The sequence below is a fragment of the Mandrillus leucophaeus genome, unplaced genomic scaffold, assembly GCF_000951045.1.
Source record: "Mandrillus leucophaeus isolate KB7577 unplaced genomic scaffold, Mleu.le_1.0 Scaffold92, whole genome shotgun sequence".
NCBI classification, from domain to species: Eukaryota; Metazoa; Chordata; class Mammalia; order Primates; family Cercopithecidae; genus Mandrillus; species Mandrillus leucophaeus.
Genome location: NW_012110030.1, coordinates 1122147 through 1149994, shown reverse-complemented (window position 1 = coordinate 1149994; position 27848 = coordinate 1122147). Strand labels below are relative to the sequence as shown.

General features: G+C 41.6%; 1 protein-coding gene across 4 annotated transcripts in view; it reads right to left on the bottom strand.

The window, feature by feature from the left end:
* Positions 1–27848, bottom strand: part of KDM4C (lysine (K)-specific demethylase 4C) — a 443327-nt gene that overhangs the window by 20426 nt on the left and 395053 nt on the right. For all 4 annotated transcript variants that reach the window (XM_011969889.1, XM_011969890.1, XM_011969891.1 and 1 more), the window contains one exon: positions 25463–25633. In XM_011969889.1, the coding sequence (XP_011825279.1) occupies positions 25463–25633 (171 nt within the window). The remainder of the gene's footprint in view (positions 1–25462; positions 25634–27848) is intronic.

Sequence of the window (27848 nt, the reverse complement as noted above, 5' to 3'; positions counted from 1 at the left end):
AACATGGCACATGTATACCTATGTAACAAACCTGCACGTTGTGCACATGTACCCTAGAACTTAAAGTATAATTTGAAAAAAATAAAATAAATAAAAGATCTGAAAAAAATTAAGTATATCAAAAGGTCTAAAAATGAAGGGATGTAGTTTGTGGAATGCAACAGCTTTAGTGGTCTGCCCTCCCTCTTACAGGTCTCCAGCTGGTTCACATATCCTTGGGTTCAGCACCAGGCACCAGGCACTACAGCACAGCTTCTCAAAGTGTGTTCCCAACCCTGGGGCACACATTAAAAATGAGAATTCCAGGTATCCCCAAAGCTCTCTCTGACTTGGGCAACTTCTTTTAAGCAATCTAGAATTTAAGGTCGATTATAGAAAAGGATGTAAAATGCTAAAGAGGTTTTCCCTAATGCAGTTTACTTAGTATGTTATTGGAGTAAGTAAACACCTTTGCTGGAAAATTATATGCATTAAAACCTTGATAAATGCATTTTTCTCAGTTGCTGTCTAGACTCTTTGAAGCAGTTCGTCTTCACCTAACATAAATAGCTGTTTACCATTTGCTGTACTGCCTCCAGGGACGTGTAAACTTGCCTGAAATCTACCAGAGCCTTGTTCACAAGGACACTGGTGTCTGGAGCTGTCAGTAAGCCCGCAGCTACAGTACTAAATAGATGATATGAAAATTAAAGACAGAAATCATAATCACGGTGAAGAGTGGCCTTTTGGCTATGATCAGTTACTTCAAGGACCTATACTTGCTCCACCAACTAAAAGGAAAAATTCATCTGCCAGTCTGATTACCTGAATTCTGAAGTCACTAAGTTCTTGGAACTCTTATGAGACCCTTCTAAAGGGACCCCTAGAAGCTGCTGTCCTCAAATGTTGTCTTAGCCCTATCCCCGTTATACGTATTTTATACGTATAACGTATAAAATATACGTTATACACGTATATTTTACGTGTATAAACCACAGAGCAGGCAGCCCCATCTGTGAGCAGAGTTGCATCAGATGAAGATGTGGCACATGTGCTCCCAGTAGTTAATCGGCATAGAGTTTGGCTCCTCTGGCAGTCCCCCTTGGGGAGAATGCTTAGGTGACCTGGGGCGAAATGCCAACAGCTGCTAGCATTTCCACAGATAATCACCTGCTCATTACTGGACCCTGGCAGGGATTAACAAGACTGACAGCCATGTAAGAATCGTAGTGACTATCTGTCATCTGTTCGGCTGCCCAGCTTTGGAACCCCCTTCTCCCCACAGTCTAATGGGGACTGAGCTGGCCTGACATCATAGTCGCTGAACACTGCCAGACACTTCCTTCCCCAGCTTCTCTCACAGCAAAGACAGCTACAGAGGCCTGGCCAGTGGGCTACACCAGCCCAGGATTTAGAACCTGTGATCAGAGATGCAGGAAAACAAGTAGAAGGGAGAATTTCTCAGACAGCAGTGACAGCAGCAGCAGCAGCACTCGCAGGCCTATGGCAGAGGCTAGGTCCAGTCTCACCACATAAGGGGAGGCAGTGTGTCCTTCCTGGATGGCGTCTGTGGCCTGGTCTTGCCCATGGCTGCAGCTAAACAGCCTCCTTTTTGTTCTTGCCTGTTTTCTGACCTTTGTTCTTCTGCATTCCTGGAGATTCTGGAAGTTCCCCAATAACCTTTCACTAAATTTCTGTACAGCCTAAATCAAGGTCAGTTTCTGCTGGTTGCCATTAACGATCCTGATAAGCAACCGCTAGTTTGCATGATGGCAGATCCCTCCTCTCACAGAGTGGAAAGAAACCTCTCACTTAACAATGGAGTATAAAACTGGAGGACTTCCCACACCATGCAAAGGCCCAGCTGCAAAACCATCCTCCTCAAAAAGAAGGGGGTATATTGATGGAAGCACCTACCTGTTCACAAGGATTGGTCCTAGATGACTGGCAGCAGTCTCCAAGTTTTCAGTATCCCCCAGTATAAGGATGTGCCCTCTCTGAGGATATCCACAAGAATGTATTCCAGACAATAAAGTCACCAAGCACCTGAAGAATGCCCAGCTCTTAGCAATGGCCTCTCACAGGGGCTACTCTGATGGGGATACACCACTTTGGACTGCTTGTTAAACATGTCATAAGCACCCTTCATGTAGAGATTAGCAAAGAATGAAAACACTTAAAAGTTATTTTTAAGGCCCGGCATGCTGGCTCACGCTTGTAATCCCAGCACTTTGGGAGGCCAAGGCGGAAGGATTACTTGAGCTCAGGAATTCAAGACCAGCCTGGGCAACATAGTGAGACTCCGTCTCTATAAAACAAACAAGAAGAAAAAGTGTTTTTATGAATAATTCTGAGCTTCTATATATTCACTAGGGAGAAATTGTAAAATCTCTTAAAGATATAAAAAAATTTTTAAACCTCGTATGTCTATCACAAGTGATCACTGTCACCACATTTGGAGTTTTTTCCCCTATACTTCTAATTTTTAAAAATAATTAAAAGAATTTTTCTCTGTGCTCTTTTCTTTAAGAATTAGGACATCCTATACATGCACAATCTTTCCCCTGCAGAGGTCCAGCCTTTATTTTCTTTCATGTTAGAGCACAGCTGATCTGTCTCTAAAGCCATTTGTCATGAGCTCGGAACTACAGTTTGTGCCATGTTCCTTCGCTTCCTTTCACAGCATTTTGGGGTGGAGCCCCTTTCTTTTTTACTGGCGTAAAATATCCATAACATTAAATTTACCATTTTAACCACATTCAATTGTACATTTCAATGGCATTAAGTTCATAGTGTTGTGAAGTCATCACCACTCTCCCTCTTCAGAACTTTTTATCTTCCCAAACAGAAACTCTGCCCTCATTAAACACTAACTCCCCACTATCTCTGCCATCAGCCCCTGGCAACCATTATTCTGCTTTCTGTCTCTGAGAATTTGACTATTCTGGGTACCTCATCTAAGCGAAATCCTACAGCATTTCTTTCGTGGACATTTATAATATACCTTGATATTTGCCACCTATGATTACGTCACGAGCATTTTCTTAGCTATTAATTATCTTTTAAAAAGTCCATTTTACTTGCCAAATATATGCAACAGTATAGATGCACCACAATTAATTTAGCCACTCTTCTATTAAATATTTAGGTTATTGCAATTTTCCCCTATCATATACAATGCTATTATATATTTTTCATAAATCTTTGTCTGAATTACTGACTCTATTCTTAGAACAGACTCTTAGAACAAGAGTTACTTGGTAAAAAGGCATATAAACTATGCATAAACTTCATTTCATCAGCTTTGAAAAATTCAACATCAGACTCATTTCTCTAGTGCAGTAAATAAATCTAACGTTAACCACCAGAGAAATTTCTGATTCAGCTGGTTCAAGCCAAATGCCCTTCCAGGCAATCTTGTGCTCAGCAGGGTGGGAACTGCTGTTCTAGGAGGTTATCTCGCAGCCTAAACTATACATTCTGTGTATAACGAAAGAACCAATTCTATGCCCCTTTTTCTGACTGCACCTTTTTCAGAGTGAGAGCTTTCTAACATGCTTAGAAGAAAATCTGGAATGCTTCCACCCTGAGGTATCTGTATCTAAGTGTGTTCTGTGCTGGTTCTAGACCCCTGTAATTTCAGGCTCTAGGTTAATCGATTCAAGTCAAGCTGCTTCTATACTGATACTAATCATTCAGGGAAACTCCAAGTCTACTGTCCACTTTCCCTTTTTAGTAGTTTTGACACAAGGTCTCACTCCTGTTGCCCAGGCTAGAGTGATTGCAGTGGCATTATCACAGCTCACTACAGCCTTGGCTTTCTGGGCTCAGGTGATTCTTCCACCTCAGCCTCCCAAATAGCTGAGAATACGGGTGGGTGCCACCATGCTTGGCTAATTTTTTTTTTTTAAGTAGAGATGAGGTTTTGCTATGTTGCCCAGCCTCGGCCTCCCAAAGTGCTGGGATTACAGGTATGAGCCACCACGCCTGGCCTTGTTTGTTTCTAAAGGACATACACATCCCCTTTGTGAACTGCAAGATGCTATGGTGGTCCCTTAAGCTGAAATGAAGCCCATCTTGTTTCCTCAAGCAGCCAATTTTTTTTTCCACCAGCCACACTTGGCCAATGTCCTCACACACAACTTTTACCTATCTTCTAAAAGATAGGTCTGTTATTTTCACAGAAATAACAGTACTAACACTTAGCACTGTGTTAAGTGAATTCCTGAAAGCCAACTAGTTTTTTGTTGTTGTTGCTTTTTGTAGAGACAAGGTCTCACTATGTTGGCAAGGCTGGTCTTGAACTTCTACCCTCAAAAGGTCCTCCTGCTTCAGCCTCCCAAAGTGTTGGGATCACAGGTGTGAGCCACAGTGCCTGGCCCACTGCTTTGTTAGTATGCACTTCCCTCCAGTGATGAGCCTAAAGTGGACACAACACTTGGTTAAGGTACTGAGGTCCCAGAGATGGAAGTTGTTTTGTTATTCTGGAAGTTATTATAGCATTAAGCCTCAGAGGTATATTTTCCAAAGCAGCCACATCTTTGTGATATTAGAAATAGGTGAGATTTTGGCAAGCAAAAACTTTAAAAGGCCTAGAAAGTACAAAGTTAGGCAGCTGTTTTAGAAATTATTTTTCTGGTTCCTTTGAAGTGAGGAAGCATAACAAAAGCCAATAAGTAGAAACAGGGGTGACGCTGGGCGGTTGACCACACCCAAAAGGGCCTGCGGGGTAGGGACCAGGAAAGCAATGTGGGCACGAGAGCAGCAGTTCTAACCCGCTGATAAGACGTTCTCTGCATTCCTGCCTTCTCCTTCCCTTGGAGTGTGTCCTCTGGGCCAGGGACTGAGCTCAGCACTGAGAAAACAGAGACAAAAAAGCCCCAGTCCTCTCGGAGACATTTCTCTCAAAGGATTCAGATCCAGCTGGGGACTCAAATACACACATGAATATCTGCAATACAAGGCTGTGTGTGACTGTAGGTAGTTAGGCAAAGAGGTGGGAACTCTGTGTCTGTGACCCGCCCTCCCAGGACATCAACTGTGGTCAGGACTTTCTTCTTAAGATTAACCAAAGTTCCCCATGCTGCTTCCTCCACATTAAGCCACCTGCACAAACTGAGCTAATTACAGACACCTCTCTCAGGACAAGTTGTGGTGAGAGCAATAATGTAGGCCTTAAAGACAGACGCGAAAGGGAGAAGCCAGCAGGCGGCTCCTGCGGCACCCTGTGGGGACCACTGTTTGGGGCTCTGGCATTGTCAACCTGATTTTGTCTGGGCTCGCATAGCTGGTCAGCCTATCCCACTGACTACGCTGAGTGGTGTGGCCAAACAGGAGACAGAGTTGTAGCCCTGACCCCTTCCTCTCCCTCTCAAGAGTATTCTGGAAGGATCCTCCTCGTGGCCTCAGGGCTGTGCCCCACCATCCCAGGAGCCCAAATAGAAAATCTTCCAAGTTCAACTCCTGAAAGGTCCAAATATAAAAACTACTTAAATAAGGAATTTATGCATTTAAAGCTTTTCTGCCACCGTGTTCCCCTTGTGCAGACACTGATAACCACAGCAGAAGCTGCTTGTGGTACATCTGGTCCAGCCACAGCCTCGCATGGAGCTGGCACCTGGAGCTGCCCACCCCCCCACAACAGCTGGCATGCCTTGCTGTAGTGCAGTGGCCAGGCCCCATGCTCACTTGCTCACACACAACCTCGCCGCTCCAAGCCAGGCTTGCCCGTGGCAGGTGTGGGATCCGGGCCGGCAGCATGAGCCGAGTGCAGCCTGCTGGGCTGAGTGGACGGAATAAGACTAGCGGGCATGAGCAAAACTCAAGCAGAGGGGCCACCAGCCACAGAGGTTTCTGGCTGGCACAGCAACACCCTAAGGCTCCTGTAACATTATTATCTCCAATTTACAGATAAGGTAACTGGTGTTAACTCCCTTGCCTGGTTGCACAGCTAATTAGCAAAGCAAGGAGCACCCTGGGTCTGTCTGCCACACATGTGGCTCTTCCTACCTGGGTGAGACAGCCAACATCAGCCCTGATGACTGCCCCAAGGCTCACTGCGTCCAGGACTGCAACTTCTCACCCCCAAACACAGGGAAAAAAGCTCCATCTATATAGGAAAGATTTTCTCCCCTTTTTTATTGTTGTTGGCAGGGACTAAAATGTATGAGGGGAATAAAATATTTTACTACGTCAATAAAAATTTATGTTGCAAAATGGAGAAAGACAGGCTTGGGGTGAATTTCTCTGTAGTGGTTTCTAAAAATACATGTCAGTTCCAAAAGCTAAAAAAAGAAAGATGAAAGGAAAGCTAAGGATAGGCATGCAGGGGAGAGAAGGCTGCCCTGTGTTTATATGTCCAGTTTTCCAAGGCTCTGACTCTGCTCTGCAGTGTCTGTTCGACTTCTGGGAGCATGGCTTGACCTACCCAGGACGCTTCACACTGAAGTGATGCATGTACTGCTTCCAAGATCTGAGGCCAGGCTGCTCACAAAGAAAACCCGTTACTGTGCATAAGCTACTCAACCACCTTATGTCCTGGTTTTCTCATTAATAAACCTTATGTCCTGGTTTTCTCAGTAATAAAATGGAGATATTAATGCAATCTTGCAGGGAGAATGAGAGAAGAGAACAGAAAAGCAAAACCCAATTCCTGGCAGCTAGTGAACACTGGATTTAATTCCCATCAACAGGAATATATCTAGAGGACAGCGAGGAGACAAAACCCTTGGGAGGCCACCTTTGGGATTAAAAATAGTGAAGAAAACACTGAGAAGCCAAGAACCCAGACTATGAGAGAAAGGAGGCTGCAATAGAACACAGAACTACAGAGGACAATAACATGTGTTATCCTAATTGGAATCTAAAACAGTCTGGCAGGGTAGACAGGCAAGTGTCAACATCTCCCAGCATTGGTAGAGAAGAGCGACTTGCCTGAGGCCACAGGGCTAATAAGTAGATGGGTGGGGCTATCACTCACTCACCTGGGAATTTTCAAGCATCTCATGTTTTAGGGAACAACGGAATGAGTCGTGAGTTATACAGATGTAGTTTTTTACTTCATGAAAACTTTGCTTCATTGGAAAATGCAGGCATTAACTTAAAAAAAAAAATAAAGTATAAGAACTCCTACATAAGGAATAACGGTATAAAGCAGAAGTATTTAACAGATTATTAGTAACTATATGGTTCCTACATTCCAGAGAGCTTCAAGATGCCACAAGAGCTAGAGATTGAAAACGAAATTTTGACAAAATCTGAAAAGATCTAGATAAGGAAAATTAGGGGAAAAGAGTAAGGATATAAGTAGTTCTCAGAAGGGTTAAGATCTGTTTAAAAAAAACTTTTTCTGATTATAAAAATAAAACACATTCATACGGAAACTATAAGAAGGTGATAAAGTTGAAAATCATAATCACCTATGATTATACTCTCCAAAGATAATCAGTAACATTTTGATGTATTTCCTTTGAGGATTTTTCCCTTGCATATTTATATTTTTATACATAATTGGGATCTTACTGTATATACAATTTTGAGCCTGATTTTTCCATTTATTATATTGCATCATTAAATATCCTTTGAAAACATGATTTTAATAGCTGCATAAATAGTTCATTTAACCTTCCTCCTGGCTGCACTGGTAAGTGTTCAACGTCCAGATCGAAGGAACAAAGAGCTGTCATGCTTGCACTAGCCAGACTGTGTTTGGGGCACTGTGTTCCCACACCTGAGAGCAACATCTCGAGTGGGACATTGCCCAAGAAAATTTCATCCTCAGAGCGTCCTGGAGGAAAAGCATTCACAAACCACTTTTTGGTCATCAAATCATTTGTTCCTGCCTCAGGACTGAGAAATGAGGACTGTTTTGTTTGGATTTGAGAAGACTTAGCAGGCACTTGAGACCTCTCTACAAACATGTTAAGAAACTTAAGTGAAAGAGAGAGTGTGTTGATTCAGTTTTGCCCTAGAGATCGAGAACTAGGAAGGCTCTTGGATGTTCCGAAGAGGCAGCAGTTAGACTTCACAGAAAGAAGCTCTTGCTTCTTAACAACTGGAGCCAAAATTGAGAGTGAGCTCCCGTCATGTGCAGCATGCCAGAATGGATCTGAAAACTCCTCACCAGAGGCATGGCAGAGGAGATGTCCGGCTGTGGGTGGGAGTTCTCGAAGAGTTGGGGGAAAGATGGAGCACAGCAGAGTAGGGGTAAGAATGAGCAGTTAAGGGATGAGGTGGGAGCGGAGTGCGCCCCCCATTAGCCTGTCTCACCTACGCAGCACCCCTGAACTGAGACACAGTGACTCAGAACTTCTAGCCATTCAATGGCCTGTCCACGTCTCACTAGAAGTATGGACAAGGCTGAGACTATGGTTTCTAAATTCTCAAGTCCCATTCTAGTGATCCTCCTCCTTCACCAAAGCACAGGGAAAATGCAAAACGATGGCAGGAAAAAATCAAACGCAGACACGTAGTTAGCTTTCTCCCCAGCCACCCTCTGGCCACGCACCTTTAACTCTATAACGTCAGCTTCCTCTTTGGTCAAAGGAAAGGAGCATCCTTTGAGGATCAACACCCGAGAGGGAGACCTGTTAATGCAGGACCACCTTATTCTCTCGTGGGCCCAGAGGGAGGCTGGTGTAACTCAATCAGCCAGATGACGCGCAAATGGGTGAAGCAAAATGCATAGAAAGGATGAAGGCAACAGGTGTGTGGGTCTCAGCCACTGTGGTGGAAAAAGCTTTCACAAAGCTTCTGTGGTAAAGCTACAACTGCAAAGACATCATGGTGCATAAAAATACGTCAAAGATTGCTCACTCCTGGGCTGCAACCTAAGAGTAGCTTAGCCCCCTTTGTCTCCATATGATATTCTGATACAAGTGGCATGCCAAGTCTTGCAGTGTGGAGGCTGTGTGTCCACATGAACAGCATTTTCACTCTCCACCTCACCCAAGCTGACTAAGCATGTGCTCCCGTCACATTCACCACACAGGTGATGCTCCACGCCAGGAATCCGGGAAAGGGAAACAAAATGTATATGTGGATGAGTGGATGGTGGGGCCAGGGGCCATATTCCAATGCTTACAATCAGAGACGACTAGAGAACACTATGGCTGTTCTCCCCTGTGAGGATGGCAAGAGACCTGAGAGATCCCCTAGGCCAATGTCCCCAGTTGAAAGGGAAGGGCTGAACAATGAAATGACTTGCACAGTCACAAGTCACCAAGAGCTGGCTATAATTTAATCTTGTGTTTCACAGCCCAGCAGTGCAAGGTTTTGAGCAAATGAGTAACACTTGGGGAGAATTTTAACTAGGGGATTAAAAAGCAGAGCCAGGTGACGACTAACCAAAGAATTTGTAAGAATATGATTTGTCAAAAAATGTCAGCTCATGGTATTCAGAAGCCGAGGCGTGGCCAGGCACAGCAGCTCACGCCTGTAATCTCTCTCACCTTGGCCTCCCAAGGTTTGAGTTTGGGAGGCCGAGGTGAGCGTACTGCTTGAGCCCAATAGTTTGGGACCAGCCTGGGCAACACAGCAAGACCTAGTCTCTTAAAAAAAAGAGGAGTAATGAGTATACATGCACAAATGCAGTAATCCAGGATATCCTCAGAACTGGAAATGTGTTCCCGAGCACAGTAAAAAAATGTGAGCAACGCCATTCTAGAAATACTTTTCACATAAGCTACAGCTTCTCTCTCTGTGAGTTTAACATGTCCTTCCTTTTAGATTAAATGCAAATGCATAAAGTTAACCAATCATGCTCATAACACACTGTCTTATGAAGACAGGGACATGTGTAATTACTACCAGCATTTCAATAGGGACTACTGTGTCACAAATGACAGATAGCTAAGATGGTTGAGGAGTGGATAATGAATCAATCTATTTAGTCAACATTATTATGCTTAAAGGGAAGTCAGAAACTCCCCAAATGATTCTTGTGTTGTGGAAAGCCTGTCAAATCAAAATATTCTTAATGTGAAATTAAGAAGAATTTTGCTGTTTGTAGATACCCAGGCAAGGAGAATGAAAATGATATGTAGATAACACACCATTGTTAGATTTATTATCCAAACAAGAGCTTTTAATCCACCAAGGCTTAAAAACACATAAAAGGAGGGTGGTAAATTTCACTTTACTGATGCACTCACTGTGGAATGCCTGGTTCAGAATCACATCAAGGATTATGTCATGCCCTTTTTCAGATAGTTAATGAACCTTTGAAGTAAGAGCTTTTCTATTCTTTTCACACCAGATACTAGTCTTTATTTGAAGGCTGATTCTTGCTAATACCCGATTTGCTTAATGAACATTGAATAGTTGGTCAATAATATTTCAATTGTGATATGATCTTTTTCCACTCTACTAAAAAGGTTAGTTAGCATCCTCGGTTACTTTCCTTGAAACAGACACCCACTGATGTAGATTTGCATATAGAGGCAACTGGAAACCAAAACAGGCCAGTGTAGGGGCTCCCAGGGTAAGTGGGCACCTGAAAGTGGGGTCAGTATAAGCGATGCTGGAGCTGGAACAGCTGAGACTAGCTTTTATAGATTAAGCTGGGAGGGGAGGGAGTAGGACTTCTGTGATAAAACAAGTAGGTAAGGAGGTAGAGGAAGATAAAGGATAAAAGGAGATGGGCCTGCTTGCAAACCTTAAACACCATCCAATTAATAGTAACTATGACATTAACAGTACACAGGATGTAATTCCTTGCTTTCAGCATGTTAATATGATGCCAGGTGCATTCAAATTAATATCTACATTGTCTACACACACACACACACACACACACACACACACACACAGCCTGTATGAGCATTTTAAAAATCCTAGGAGGATATATGAGAAGCAGGTGAGATGGTGATTTCCAGATGTTGGAAGACACAGGAATGTACTTTTCATCTTAAATCTTTCTGTATTTCTTGGACTTTAGCCAGCCATGGGTATGTTATGCAAAACATTGTACATCTACAATTATTAAATATTAGTTGCTAATTATTTTTATTACCACTAACCACATACATTTTGTCTACCAGTTAGTCATCAATTCTTTCCCTTTAAAAGGTAAATGAATCTCAAAAATGAGAGATGTTCAAGACTCTGTAAGTCATGTAGTCCATCTCCTTCAGAAAATGATGGCTCTTCTCAGGGCAACAGAACAGATGCATCAGCCTCTACACTGGTTCGTGATGAGGGAGCCCAGGGGAGGGGAGGCAAAGCCACTGAACAGAAAGAGAAACTAGGATGGGTGTGGTGGCTCACACCTATAATCCCATCATTTTGGGAGGCCGAAGTGGGATGATTGCTTCAGGAGTTCCAGAACAGCTTGGATAGCAAAAGACTCCATCTTTACGAAAATTTTAAAAAGGAAACAGGAGGATTAAAAGTTCCAGGGTAGAGCACACAAAGCTACATGCACAGAATAAAGGGTTGAAAGCAAAATCACAAAAATGAGTGCTGAAGAGAGCTAAGGATTAAGAGATGTTAGAATCAGCTATATAGTGAGGCCAAGTCTACATATGTGTGGTTATATGCTCAATTTATTTATATATTTTTAAAACAGCCAAATTCAAGAGCAATAAATGTTCAACTTAAATGTTTGTGTGTCAAGATGGAAGCCCCATAAAGGGTAAATATAACTCATCGATTTTGGTGGCCATATTTTCATACTGAAGAATTTCTTGGGCAAAATGACTATTTCATCAAATGTGTGAGAGTTAGATAATGGGGTTTACGTGTGTGTAAATTCTTTTCAATATAGCCAAAATTTTCTTTTCACTATAGCCAATTCTTTTTCACTATAGCCAAAAAAACCCCACTTCATAACAAATCTCTTTGACTTCTGCTCAAGACAGTCCAACAGGGCTTCCTCCTGCTTTCAGAATAAAACCCCAACCCTGTAAGATGGCCCTCAAGGCCCCACCCAGTCTGGCCCTTTCCTTTTCCTCCAGGCTCAAGATTCACCTCCTCCAGCAGCCGCACTTGCCTTCCCTCTGCCCTGTGTTTAGTGAACTCACCTTACAGATCTTCACTCAGGTCGCACTGATCACCCATCTAGATAAGATGCTTATTTCTAGTTACATGCTCTTACTGGATCATATTCCTGTCATCCCAGGACTTCTCTCAATTTGAAGCACATCTTTTATATGTGCTGTCATATGTCACTCTCTCCCACTAGATTGTAAATTCCATGAGATCAAAAACCATTCCAATTTTACTTCTATCATTTTCCCAGAACCCAGCATGATGTGTGGCATGCAGTAGGTGCTCACTATAAAAAAAACTTGGGGGCACAAGGCTACCATCATGGAAGGATAAGGTATTTCTTGAGTAGAGAATCCATGTATGACCATATGCAGGTACCCAGATGTGGCTTATCAAGGCCAGCCCTGCAGGAATTCCCCATCTACTAAAAGAAGGGCCTTCATGGGGAGCATTAGCCTTCCCCATCTTTATGAGCTCCCAACTCTAAGAAGAAAGAGGACTTGAGCACCACACATACTATTTCCTCATCCTCATTAGATTTCTCCTGGAGGGAACCTACTCTTAGATACTGGTTAGATTTCTGCCCTTCTAACTTCATGCAAAACAAAAATCAAAAACAAAAACAAAAAAAACCCAACAACAAACAAGCAAAACAAACATAAAGCCCCGTAGAAACATAACTAGTTGTTACAGTACATAGCTAGTCAGGTATGAGCAGGGCAAGAGAGGGCTCCTCAGCCCCTGCCACATACCCCTGATGGTCAGGTTGTTAACTCTCTCTCTAAACGAATAGTTGGTCACAGCTGGCACCAGGGAACGGCAGTCTCATATACGGGAAACACCTGAAACTGGTGAGCAGCAGCTTCTGGAGAAGATCTCAGGAGTGGGGAGAAGGACTGCAATGCCCCAGAAATATGTCAGCGTATAAGATCCCAAGTCAAGAGGTCAAGCCGCACACGTGGTCTCTCAAGTCACCTACGTGGTCTCTCAAGTCGCCTGCTTGGCCCTCTTCCAAGTGTCCTTTCCTTCCTTTCATTACTGCTCTAAAGCTTTTTAATGAACTTTAGCTCCTGCTCTAAAACTTGCCTTGGTCTCTCCTTCTGCCTTATGCCCCTGAGTCAAATTATTTCTTCCGAGGCAGCAAGATTTGAGGTTGCTGAAGACTCATACAGACAACTACCACTGCTTACATAATGATATGAGATAAAGTTCCAGCATAAATAATGTAGAAAAAAGGTTTCACTAGTATTGAAATACATTTAAAAATGGTAAGGAAAATATTAAATTCATATGTAATACATAAATTATTTCATAATTCATGTAGGGAACAAAATAGGAAAAGTTATAGGGTCTAGTGTGGCCATTTGCAGCCTGGTCTAAGGTTATTGTGGGATGAGACAGTCTTCAAAATACACATATAACATTTTAGAGTCTCAATATCAATGGCACTCACATCCACATTCTTTCAATAGTTCTCTTATAGTCTGTATTTCAACATGACTTCAGGAGTTGGCTGCTTAGAACATAAGGACTAAAGCCTGGCTTGTTTTGTGCCAGTCACTTTCTTTTATGGTCAAAGAAGCTGCTTTAGATGATTAAATATTATGTGTTACTTAGGGGAAAAGAACGGTAATATAACACATAAAGCAATCATTGGGTCAGATTATTTATTTATTTATTTATTTAATTTTTGTTTTGTTTTAAGACAGGGTCTGGTTCCTTCACCCAGGCTGGAGTGCCGTGACACAATCTCAGCTCATTGCAACCTCCACCTCCCAGGCTCAAGTGATCCTCCCACCTCAGCCTCCTGAGTACCTGGGATTAAAGATGCATGCCACCATGCCTGGCTGATTCCTGAAATTTTTTTGCAGAGATGGGTTTTTGCCATGTTGCCCAGGCTGGTATCAAACTCTGGAGCTCAAGCCACCTGCCTGCCTTGAACTCCCAAGGTGCTGGGATGACGGGTGTCAGCCACTGCACCTGGCCTAGAGTATTAATTAAAGGCTGGAAAGAGTAAATATCTAGCATGTTTTAAAAACATAACCTACAAATATAACTATGCTATTGGAAGTATGCGTAATTTAACTACTCCCTCCCTTTTTGCTGAGTTGTTAGGCATAAATCTACAAACGACATCTTTTATTTTGTTAGAGACAGGGTTTGGCTCTGTCACCCAGGCAGGAATGCAGTGGTGTGATCATAGCTCACTGTAACCTCAAACCTCCTGGGCTTAAGGCTTCCTCCTGCCTCAGCCTCCCAAAGAGCTAGGACTACAGGTGCATGTCACCATGCCTGGCTAAATTTTTTTTAACTTTTTTTTTTGTAAAGAGGAGGTCTTTCTATGTTGCCCAGGCTGGTCTCAAACTCCTGGACTCAAATAATCCTCCTGCTTTGGTGCCCCAAGGTGCTGGGATTTCAGGTGTGAGCCAAAAGAGATCTTTTTCAGGCACAGATCACACCAGCTTTAATTACTCATGGAAAAGTCTACTTTGATCTGAAAACCATGCATGTAACATTATTCAACATATTGTACTATTATAACCTTTAGAAGAAATTAAACATTGTACAAATACAAAGTTCTATAATGGTATTGGATAAAACATCTAAGGCACAGAAGACTTTCAAATATATCCTCCATTTTATAAAGGGCAAAAAATGAGATGATACAGGGAAACTGATTAGTAGAAACACACACAACCAACAAGCATTATTGCAGGCGACAGCTTCCAAGTTTCTCACTCACTTCTTAGCATAGAACACTCTCTGAGGGAAAGATTAGAAACTGAAGGACAAAAATACACTCACTCCATTCTCTCTCACCCTTTTCTTCTATCATTCCTTTTCTCTGTTTGCCCACATATTCTGACCTCAAAATTATAATTTATTTAATAATGCAAAAGGCAAGATTTATTACTGGTTCTTTCTCACCTAATAAAATTAACTTCTTTTAAATAAGGTACAAAAAGGAAATAATAAAATAAAGGCAATGTTGCTCATCAATAAGTAGATAGCATTGACTTCTTCTGGATATATCTATCAAATAAGAATCTAAGTTCACTCTATTGCTAAAATAATTTAAATCCCATGGTGGAAAAGGAACATAAACTCTTCATTGATTTATGGGCCTCATATCTTCTGGGATGTGTCGCCAATTTATGTGCTATATCCTGGGGTGTTAGCACCTGGGGTTGGATAGAGGTGAAAGATAATGGCTTGTAAACAGGCAGCTCCCTGTTGACTACTCGCCTCAGGAAGCTCTTGCCATTCGCTATGTATTTCAGAAATTGTATGCAGAAAGCTGTGCTTACAAATGCACTACAGGAAAGGTCAGCTCTGGAAAATTTCAGACATTTCTGAAACGTGCATGTAGCAACCTGATTATACCACACACAGTCATGGTATCTAGATTTGAGATAAAAATAAAATTAGAGCAAGAAACGATTTAAAAGTGTAAAACTTTGCATCATAGGCAGCTAATGTACCATTTTAAGAGTAATCGAAGGGTCAATAATGAATGGTGACAATCTGATACTATGGTGTGAACTGATAATGACATCTGACCATGTTAGTTATTAGAAGGAACAAGGGATTTTCATAATGTTTATATTTTGTATTAAATGTAAGTTGCTTCAGCCCTACCCTAACATTTAGAGATGATGTCATGGACATTCATAATTTGGTGCTGAATATTCATGGATGGGCCTGCCAAGACCACTGGCAACATTTCCCAACAGTCCTGCTCTCAGGCTGGCACAGGGACCAGCAGGTGCGCCAATGCCCTGACTCCCTCAGCCCTCTCTCATGACAGACTTCTCACTCTCATGGCAGTGAAATGGCAGGTAACGATCGATTTCACCTGAACCAGTCGTTTCAGAGTTTTTCAGGGCCAGAGATCTCCTTGTTTAAAGAAAGTTCACATACACACACACACACACACACACACACACACATACACATATAGAGGGGTGGGGGTTTCTGATTTATTTAAAAAATAAATAAATCTCACAAGAAAGCTAAAACACTGAAGGCTTGAGTTTTCCCTAGAGCTGCTTGCTAGAGCACAGCCCTGCTCTGAGGGAAAAATATTCTTTACCTAGAAAGGACATGAAATTTCATGAACTCAAATTTTAAAATGCATGATCCATTAAGAAAAAGTTGACAAACTGGGCTTCATCAAAATGTATAACTTTTGCTCTTCATACACTATTAAGAAAGTGACAAAACAAGACACGAACTAGGAGAAAGTGTTTGTAAATCAAAGATCTGATCAAGGATATGTACAGACTATTTAAAAAATTCCCACAACTCAATATAAGAAAACTCAATTAATAAAATGTAAAATATATTACTGGTTTGAATAGGCTTTTCACCATAGAAGACAGATGAATGGCTAACAAGCACTTGAAAAGATGCTCGAATCATTAGTCAATAGGGAAATATAAATTACAATAGCGTGAAATAACACCATACATCCACTACAATGGTCATTTTCCAAAAGACTGACAATACAGGTGTTGGTGAGGATGTGAAGAAACTATAACCTCAAATGTTGCTGGTGGGAAGATAAAATGGCACAGCCACTTTGGAAAACAGTTTGGCAGTTTCCTATAAAGTTGAACACACACTTACCATATATCTCAGTAATCTCACTCCTAGGTCTTTACCCAAGAGAAATGAAAACACATGTCCATACAAAGCCTTGAAAGCAAATTTCACAGCAGAATTATTTATAATAGCTCCAAACAGGAAATAATCCAAATGTCCATCAACTGGCGAATGGATAAACAAAATGTGTTATATTCATACTATAAAATGGGACATTACGCAGACGGGGAGTAAACACGGCAAAGCATCTGAAAAAGGACTTGTATCGAGAATACATAAAAAACTCTTATAAGTCAGTAAACCAGCTGACATCTCTCTTCCCCAATGTGACTTCCTTAAACACTCTGACCCATCACAATTGCTTCTTTCCCCGAATTTACTGTCAATAAGCTTCACTGGGTTTTTTTCTTGTAAAATATTTCAGATCAGCTCCTGGTGGGGGTGAGGGAGTGTAAGTGCATTAGTGTGGAGCAACATAATACATCAGTGGGCTGGGATGGGATGTGACTTCCCAAAGCTGAGATGGGCTCACTGATAAGAGGTGTCTGCCACTGTCTTGGCCACTTGACCCAAAACTCCAGAGCACCTCAAAATCTAGGCACCAATGCAAATCCAAAATTGCTTCCCAAGATCCCATAGCTGAAAAAGTTTCTGGGAATGGCTTTTTTCTTAGTCTTTCAAACTTCCTTGGGTATTGTGTGTTGCCTCCAAAACACCCACGTCACTCCTCCTACACCTGTGTTTACACATCTCTGAATCCCCCATGATGCCTAATACAGCGTTCAAAACATAGCTCAGAACGGACAACATCACTGGACACTCCCAAACACGGAGTGGATTTGGTTCATAGTGCCTACTGCCCGTGGGTTTAAGCAGGCTCACCCATGAATATTCAGCACTGAGAAAAGATGATGAAGTCCTGGAAATTAATAACACTGCCCTCAAGTTCAGGTAGTTATTTTGATTCTGTTAGGCTGAAGATGAAATCGTATACCTGAGTCTCTCCTGGAAAGAAAAAAGTGGGAAGGAAGTGCCAGGAACCTTGAGATAATTACCAAAAGAGAAAATAAGAGAAATACCCTCAAGTGAAGGAGGTATATATACGAAGAAAAACATAACTGACAGTCTGTCTTTGTGGCAACTAGTGAATCTCCTGCATAGGACATCAGGGAAATGACATACTTTCTCCACAGGATCCCCAGTGATGAGTGGAAACTGTCGCTATGATGCCTACAGAATTGTGGTCAATGAGATACACACAATTCGCAAAAAAAAAGGAACAAGATGTAACGGCAACTGGAGTAAAGGCTTCAACATTTCATTCCTATGTCCAAGGCTTTAATGTGAAAATCCTATGTACAAGGCTTTAATGTGAAAAGTCATATGAGTTACACAAAAGGAAATAAAATTCCAGGACCTGGAAAGTACCCACCTCCATGGACTTAAGAGACAGTTCGTGAAACTTGTAAGACTAGTCAGGACCCCAGTGAAAGGTGTAAGGTTTACAGAGTTGATGAATCAAATAAAACCTGACCTTAATTAGGAGCCCCTGCCCAATAACTGCAGGTTTATTCTTCAAAGGCATAACCAGATTCTATGCCTCTAAAATGGCCTTGAGATTCTATTATTATTTTTTCTTAGTAGACTCCTAGCCAATACGGTAATATTGTTCCCCTTGATTGGGCAAAGTCTTGTCTACTTATCTATCAATCTTATGTAAATTGTGTTTATAAAGGTGCAACTGTGTTTTGTAAAATATTGTACTGGTTTACATACTGTCTTTGAAGATGTCTGAAATAGGAGAATCCAAACTAACTAATGTCTGATTTATTAAAGTTATGGGCATTAAATGCCTAGAAAAAATGTGACATTTGTGAGAAACGTATATAATAAATTTATAATCATAGTTAAAATGTCCAAGGAAATTTGGTTACATAAACATAAAATGGTTAGGATTTGATTTATGCATTATAGGAACATTAATCAAGGAACAAATGAGTTTGTTCTTATTTTTTATGCAAATATTAGATTTATAAATAAAATTTGTCAGATAAATTTAAACATTTAGAAAAGTAAATTTAGACACTCTTTGACATGTGTAAAAGGTTTCCCATGGAAGTAAAAATTAACTGGAATTTGGTGAAGCCTTTCATCTCATGGATTCCCAACTCTACAATCGAGAGAGAAAAGCAAGAGAACCCTGAACAGTGAAAGGCCATGCCTGCAGACCTCTAAACCAAAGAAAGTTTCCAAAGCCTTCTCTGGCAAATGTCCACTGATTCCAAAAGAACCAGAACTGCCAGGCAGGGAACAGGAGAGGGAAGAGGAGAAGGGCATCCCTCTAGAGCACACATAACACAAATGGTCTGGGATGGGACAGGGCTTCCAAAGCTGAGGTGAGCTCACTGACAAGGGGTGTCTGCCAATGCCATATATGCATGGCTACCTGACCTGAAAACCTAGGACACCTCAAAATCTAGGAGTTTATTTGCTCCTTTCAAACTAGTAGCGGAAAAAAACTGGGGCTGGAAAGTTTAAGCAAACTGCCTTTATGTGAGAAAAAAAAAATTGGCTGCAAGAACCTCAGTTTGCATCGTACAGCCCTCAAAACTAAAGCCCATGACTACCCACCCCCAGAATCTTGAAGAGTATTGTTTTCATGCTTCTTTCACATTTCAACCAAAGCTGAAAAACGTAGCCAGTCCTCATGGAAATTTCAGTGATGGACTCCTGCTATCAAATTTTTAAACAGTCCTGTTTCTCTTCTCACGCCCAGGGGTGAATGGTAAGTGAGAACTCAAGTGTCCACTGTACCATTTTCCTCCCTCAAAGTGAGCTCAAAGTTCAGAGGAAAGGAAACAGTCATCACTCCACTGTCAACAGGGGCATGCTAGAGGATCCCAGGTTTTGGCAGAGGCTAACAGAGGCCCTGGAATCTTTATGTTCGTTGAGTACTTTCAGGTGGGCAACTTTCATTTCCATCAAAATAGTGGAAGGCAAAAAAATTCGTCAGAAGTGTGTCCCAATTTCATAGACTGACAGATGGAGGTGTGTAGTAATACATCTTTTATTACTTCCCTTGACAGCTACAGACTGCATGTGGAGTTTAACTGGGCTGATACATACATTTTGCAGGTGCATTGTTGAGAGAGAATTTTTTGGACATTTTTTCTGGCTAGCACAGAAATAAAGTACCTAGGTAGGGAAAGACATTTCCTGGTAGTTAAAGAGTGTTTCTCCTTACTACTCCAAGTGCTCTCTCCAGTCACATAACCCTAACATAAACATTTTTAACGCCTGCCAAATTTATTCTCAAACATGGGATAGGCCAGCCTGCATTAAAGGGTTCTCATCTGTTGGGTTTATGAAATGATTTGTAATCATCAACTCTATAAATATGGGTATATAACTTTCTTTACTAAAGCATCAGGCTCCACAAGGGACTATATTTGTGTCATACATAGATAAATAGCTTGGGATGATTAAACTTGATATCCTAAATTTGATTTTCATAGGAAACTGAAATTGCACTGTACCCTTACAGCAATTCTAGTTAACAAGTACCTGAGGCTTAGAGAAACTGGTTCTTCAGTAGCCAGTAACATCGGGGTCACACTACATTTGATGAATAATTTGATGAATAATTCTTCCCAGTGGCACTCACACCTGATACACACATTGTGTGGATTAGAGAGTTTTTGGACACACAGAAGAAAAACATCACTTTCTACCGCCAGTTGCTCATGCTACAGGTATATCACCTAACGAAAACAAGATTTCTCTGAGGAATGCGAAATGTAGTTAGTGTTTTCACCATGTAATTATTCTGCCATGATCTTCAAGATACTGAAACAGAAACAAACCTGATTACATTGTTTTTTTATGTCCTGATGTAACTTTCCATTATGGTACTGAGCAGGGTCCCCATCTCCCAGACAACAGTTCTGATGCAGATGAATTATCAAAAGTGGAAGTGGGATGATCTTAGCAATTAAGCCCCATGGCTTAAATAATGGTGTGTGGGGCTGGGCACCATGGCTCATGCCTATAATCCCAGCACTTTGGGAGGCTGAGGCAGAAGGATAAGTTGAGCCCGCCTGGGCAACATAGTGAGACCCCATCTCTACAAAAATAAAAATGAAAACATTAGCTGCATATGGTGGTACATGCCTGTAGTCCCAGCTACTTGGGAGGCTAAGGCAGGAGGATCACTTGAGCCCAGGAGGCCAAGGGTGCAGTGAGCCATGATCAGCCATCAAGACCCCATCTCAAAAATAAATGAATAAATGTGTATGGCATAAACATAATTACATCATATAAGGAATAAAGCATATATGAAACTATACTTAATTATACATATACATTTTATCTTAAAATATAACATCAAACTTCTATATCTGAAATTGAAGTCTAGCTGGCATACTATAAAGGCATTTAGTTATGTAGCTTTCATTAATTTCAGTGAGAAACAGGCTCCCAATCTTTATTAATACTTGAAATTTTAAAAACTTACTATCCATCCATCTATCTATCTATCTATCTATCTATCTATCTATCTATCTATCTGAGAAGGGCTCTCACTATGTCACTCAGGTTGGAGTGCAGTGGCGTGATCATAGCTTACTGCAGCCTCAAACTCCTGCACTCAAGAGATCCTCCTGCTGCAGCCTCCCAAATAGCTGGGACTAAAGGCATGTGCCACCATGCCTAATAATTTTTTAATTATTTTTTTGTAGAAACAGAGTTTCACCATGTTGCCCAGGCTTTAAAGCTTACCTTTTAAACCCATGGCTTTGCATTTCAGATACCTGGATGATGACCAGGACAAACTGTTGCAAAGAGAGTGGACCTATAGGGACCTACACACTGACTGACCCACATGGCTGCTCGAAAGGAAAGGAAAATGCATTCTGCCACAGAGTCCCAGCTTCTGTCTCCACAAGCTAAAGAGTCTTCTACAATCCACAAACCTAGCATCCCAGGACAATATACTTATGTTGGTTAATTTTATGTCAGCTTGACTGGGACATAGAGTGGTCAGATATCTAATCCAACTTTACCCTGGGTGTTTCTACATGAGTTTAACATTTAAAATGATAGACCTAGTAAGGCAGGCTGCCCTCTTTAATGTGCATGGGCCTCATGCAATCAGTTTGAATGCATGAATAGAACAAAAAAACTGGCCTTTCCCCAAGGGAGAGGGAATTCTTCCTGCTTGACTGCTTTCAAGCTTGAGCAGTAGTCTTTCTCCTGCCTTTGGACTCCAATTCAACATCAGCTCTTCCTGAGTCTTGGGCCTGCTGATTACAGATCTTGGGACCTCTCAGCCTCCATAATCACAGAGCCAATTCCTTATCATCTCTTTCTATAAGTGTATCTCCTTATTGGTTCTGGTTCTCTGGAGAACCCTGCCTAATACAGTATTATAAGTGGAAAAAAAACTTCCCCTATAGAGTCAGCAAGAGGGAGCTGAGGAAGCCTCATTCATCACCAAGGTAAGAGAGGGAAGAGGCCACAGCAGCTAACAATGGTGACACTGTTAGAAAGTATATGGAACTTGAAACACAGTCCGATTGAATTATTCCTACTAGGAGCCTGGAATGGGGAACCAAGAAGGCAAGAGATTAGTATATGGCGGTGGAGAGCATAGAAGGAGGAAAGGTCAGACAAAATAGAGAAGACCTGCTCAAAGATGAATTTGGTTTTCGTTTTGTTTTGTTTTGTTTTGTTTTTCCTGAAGAAGTTATTAGGCCAGTGGCAGTGGCTCACACCTGTAATCCCAGCACTTTGGGATGCCGAGGCAGGAGGATCGCTTGAGCCCAAGAGTTTGAGACCAGCCTGGGCAACACAGTTCGACATCACCTCTACAAAAAATTTAAAAAAAAAAAAAAATAGCCAGGCATGGTGGCACATGGCTGTGGTTCCAGTTACTCAAGAGGCTGAGGCGGGAGGATCACTGGCGCCTAGGAGCTCAAGGCTGCAATGAGCTGCGATCATACCACTGCACTCCAGCCTAGGTGACAAAATGAGGCCCTGTCACAAAAAAGAAAAAAAAAAAAAAAGACATTACTATTCACCCACATTTAGATAGACGCGTTCTTTCCAATCTGTGTGAATTCATGCCACTCCATGCTACCCGCCACCCACCAGGGCAACAGTTGTGACCACATGGGCAACTGCTGCTAAGTCTCAAATCCTTATCAAAAATGCTAAGTGACAGCTAACCAAGGTGTAGAGAGTTTTGCTCGTTCATTCTCGTTGATTTAAATGGCATGCGCTCCGGAAAACTCTTCTATGGGTTAGCTTCTGCGTTCTTCTCACAACACTCAAGTGTACTTAAAATCACACTTGTTCTGGTTCACAGAGGGAGGAAATGGAGGGTGTCAAAGGAAATACTTGCAGGATTTCAAACATTACAGGATCACAGACATTCTTTTCCAACGTAAAGACATTCCAGGAAAGCCTCAAACTGGTGTAGTGTGTATAGGCTTGTGATATAAAAGAGAATCTAGGGTTCATTAATTCCTATCATGGCTAAAGACCTCACTGGTTTTACCTGTTTAACTGTGCTCAGGTTTTGAAATTAGTGCTCAGAATTCTTTCATCCCACTGCCACAGCGTTCCTCACCAAAAGGTCTTCTGTCTTTTGCCAGCTCAGTATTCACAGTCTTCACAAGAGAAGGCCAATTCTGAAATAACTACGTAGCCTGCACAGGGCTGGTGAAAGTCCAGGGGCCTCATTCTACCAATGGCTTTTCAAGCCTTTCTTGCTCCCACATACTCCTTCTCCTACTGCTTTAAATGTCCTTTCTTCCCCAGGATTAAGAGTGGAATTTCTAGAGACGGAATACACGTAATCAAATAGTGTTTCTGAAACTTCTTAGTTACGTGTGACCTTGGGACAATTATTCACCATGTTGTGCCTCAGTTTCCTCAACAGCAAAATGTGAAAAACTTATAATCCCTAGTGTGTAGGGTTATGAGGATGAACTGAGTTCATGGGTCTAGTTCTTGGAGCAGTGCCTGGAACATGGTAAATGTCAGTAAGTGTTACTCATTCTTCCAGCCCCCACAGGTGGTAGATTGCTTGTAGTTCAAGTATAGAACCACACAGGTTCTAGACATGGGTCCACGGTGGAGAAAGCATCCATTTACCAGCCTACCTCCCACCAAGACTGAGCAAGGATTACATCTTCTTTCTTTTTATGTTTCCCAGCGCCTAGTGTGGTAAGTACGTGACACAGAGCAGGTATTCTGTGAATGTAGATTGAGTGCTTGAAGGGACACTAATTCTAATTCTAACGAGGAGAGTATGTCACCTAAGGGATGCTGTTTATGAATAACAATGGCAATGCAGTAAATGTAAGCTCCAGCTAGAACCCTGGTAAGAAACACAATTCACTCTTCTGGGATTTTTAAATAATTTACATTCATTTGCTTTAAAATCTTTCAAATAAGGTCATTTTTGTTTATATACTTGTCATTCTTACCAGCATAGAGAGAGGTAAGTATAACAAAACTAACCGAAGCAATGTTTCTTCAGCTCCTGGAGACCAAAATCCTAGAAACTGTCTTCAGCAATCTCAAAAGGTTACATTTAATTTTCAACCGCACATAATATACAATTATGACTATTAAAGAGTCGCTGAAAATATCTTTCCAAGTACAAACAAAAGCAAAGCATCAACAGAGACCCAGGACAAGGCAGAAGTGACGACTACATTATGAAGGGTCAGCTCCCCAAACTCACACACCCCCCGAGAGGAGAAGGGATAACAGGATCAGCACCAGACTAACTCACTCTCCTTTCAGTCACGGTGAGACTTTTGATTTCGGTGTCAAAAAAAAACCCTCTGTGGAAAGTGCTCTTCTTGTGAAAACACCTGCTAAAAAGCAAGCCTGAAACAAGGTCAGTCATTGCCCTGGCACACGTTCACTAGTTCCTCAGAATGAGCGCCCTCAAGGTGTTTGGTGGGGGACAGAGGCAGGAGGAGATGGAGACAGACCAACAAGACAGCCAGACACACGCGCACATACACACACACGCACATACACACACGTGCACATACACACACACGCACATACACACACGCGCACATACACACACACGCACATACACACACGCGCACATACACACACACGCACATACACACACACGCGCATACACACGCGCGCATACACACACACGCGCATACACACACACGCGCATACACACACACGCGCATACACACACGCGTATACACACGCGCACATACACACACGCGCATACACACACGCATGCATACACACGCGCGCATACACACACGCATGCATACACACACACGCGCACATACACACACGCGCACACACACACAGAGTTCTAGTCTCCGCCACAGTAACGCAACTCATTAAATGCCACAGCCTCTCTTCTGTGTGACTTTTGTTACTCCCATGAGGAATAGCCAAAGATATAAACACATTGTCAAGTCAGATTAATCAAAGCCATATTCTCTAGTTAAGCGTAAAGAAAAAGAAGTCATAAAGGAATTCAAATTTGTTCACATCTTGTAACAGAAAAGAATAGGTGGATTCGTATCTGCTATGGTTTGAATAGGTCCCATCCAAAATTCAGGGGTTGCCAGTGTGACACTATGAACAGGTGGGCCTTCGAGAGGTGACTAGGTCGTGAGGGCTGCTCCCTTATTTCTTGGCCAAATAACATTTCTCACTCAATTAAAAGACTCTGGGAAGATCAGTCTAAGTTCACCTGGCTATTATCTAGAATGATAAAGGCTATGAAACAAGTGAATGAGCTACTCAAAAAGCCAAAATAAAAATTCTGAAGGGCTCGGCTACTTTGGTTTTTTTTTTAATGACTCTGGGTAGCAGGCACTCAAGGAAGCCCACTTACCACGATATCCTCAGGAAATGTGTCTCTGCTGAAGGAGCCATCATCAAACATGACCTCGTAGAAGGTCTGCGACGTCACAGCCATCACTCTGCAACTGTAATACCGGGTGTTCCGATGCTTCGTGATGACCGTCTGTCCCACGGAAATGACCTTCTCGCAAGCCTTGGGCTTCTAAAAGAAGGGACGCGAAAAAGAAAATAAATGAGAGAACAGGAAAAGAAAGGACATAAAATAAAAAGTATTCATTTGAAAATCAATCATTTATTTCGCCAAGATTTTTAAAAATTTTTTTAACTTAATATTGAAGAATAATTTCAAACTTACAAAAAAGTTGCAAGAATACAAATAGTATAAACAATACTTGTTTATACTATCACTCTTTACCCAGGTTCATCCATTGGTTTTGTGTGTGTATGCATATACAAAGAGAGAAAGAATATGTATGTGTGTGTGTATATATATATACACACGTGTATGTGTATATCCAAATATATCAACTTCAGGAAACTGAACACTGATAGGATACTTTAATCTCCATCTACACTCCAGTTGGTCAAATGATCCAATAATGGCCATTATGGTATCCACCTTCCCTACCCTCAAACTCCCAAGTACAGAAATCCAGTCTAGACTCAATTATTGCGTTTAGTTGCCACATCTCTTTAGGCTTCTTTAATCAGGACCATTTCCTCTGTCTTTGCTTATGGCAGTGATACTGGAAGGATACAATTCTTCCTCCTCCTGCTTTTTAACAAAGCATGTGTCTTAAGCTTCCTCATGATTAGATTCAGGTTATACATTTTTGGCCAGAATCCCAAATACGTGATGTTGTCTTGTTCTCAGGATATTTCATATGAAGGTATGTGATGTTTGCTTACCCCTCAATGGTGATGTTAATTTTGATCCTGATCAAAGTATAGTTCAATTTCTCCACTTAATTACTATTTTTCTATTATACTAAAGCAATCTGTGAAAGACACTTTTGTCACTATGTAAATGTCCTGTTCCTCTTAAACTGTTTGGAATTAGTGTCCATTGAGTTTCGTGCATAATCTTTACTGCCATGGTGGTGTATACTGATTTTTCCTGCTCTACCACCCCATCCACATTTATTATTTAGTTGACATTTGGTAAGCAGGAGTTGCCCATATTTCCCTGCACGCATCCATCCATCCATCCATCCATCCATCCAACCATCCATCCATCAATCCATCTGTCCATCTGTCTTTATTCATCCATTATCATTATGGGCTGATGAATTCCTCCTCCCCAGTTGTTTATAGTTCATACTTTACTTTATTATTTTGGTGTTCAAACTGTCCCAGATTTGACCAAGCAGAGCCCCCTTCTGGTTCTTGTGATCTTCCTTTTTTTTTTTTTTTTAACCAGCAGTTCCTTACTATCTTGTCTGATAAGATGTTTCAGGACCATCTTGCACTAGTCCTGAATTTAGCCATTCCAGGAGTATAGTTCAGTTCAGAGGGGCAGTGACATTAGAAACTCAGATACAGGTGCTTAGGTATGCTCTTATTTCAGGAGTATCTTTGATTCTCAGTTGTTCCGGCAGATGGAACAATGAAATACATGCATTTAACATGTGCACATTTATGTGCATAAATACACACATGCATATATCAATTTGCCACAAGCACACATATATTGGAAATCACCAGTTCAGAGTGATATCCCTATTCATCCCTGCAGGTTCTTTCTTGCCTCCCTCTATTCTGTATTTGTATCTTCATCCTTTTTCAGCGAAAACGTTGGCTTCTACAATATAAACCCATTTACTCATTTGCTCAATCCCTAAATACACCCAAGTAATTTTTAAGACCTGTAGGAGAGCTGTAGTAATAGTTTTAGACTAGAAAAACTAACACATGACAGTTCATCTTATTTTTAAATTAAAAATTAAGACTCAAGTTCAATTACCAGCTCATACTGATAACAGCTGGGTTGCAGTCCTTTCCTAAGAATATGGGCATGAGTTGTAGACTCCATCTTTATTTCATTTTCTCCCTCCCCCTATTCTCCTTCCACACATATTCCTGGCATCCTATAAAACCATGTGTAGGCCTCAGGGTATACACATCATGCTAAGGAAACATAAGACTTAAGAACAAATGACTTCTCTCAGAAATACCTGGCAGAGTGGCTGGCACATATTAAGTGCTCTAGAAATGTTAGCTTGATGTGTTTTGGGTTGCTTGATTTTCAAGATAAGGCTATAGTCCCTGTTCCCTTTTCAGGAACTCTGTCTACAAAGCCCATACCTACTAGGAAGAGACTGCAGTCAATATCTAATGCCAAAGTCTGCTCTGAAGACTGGATCTTCTTTATACCAGCCTCAAAGGCTCATGCATCAACTCTGATTTGTTGGATGTCA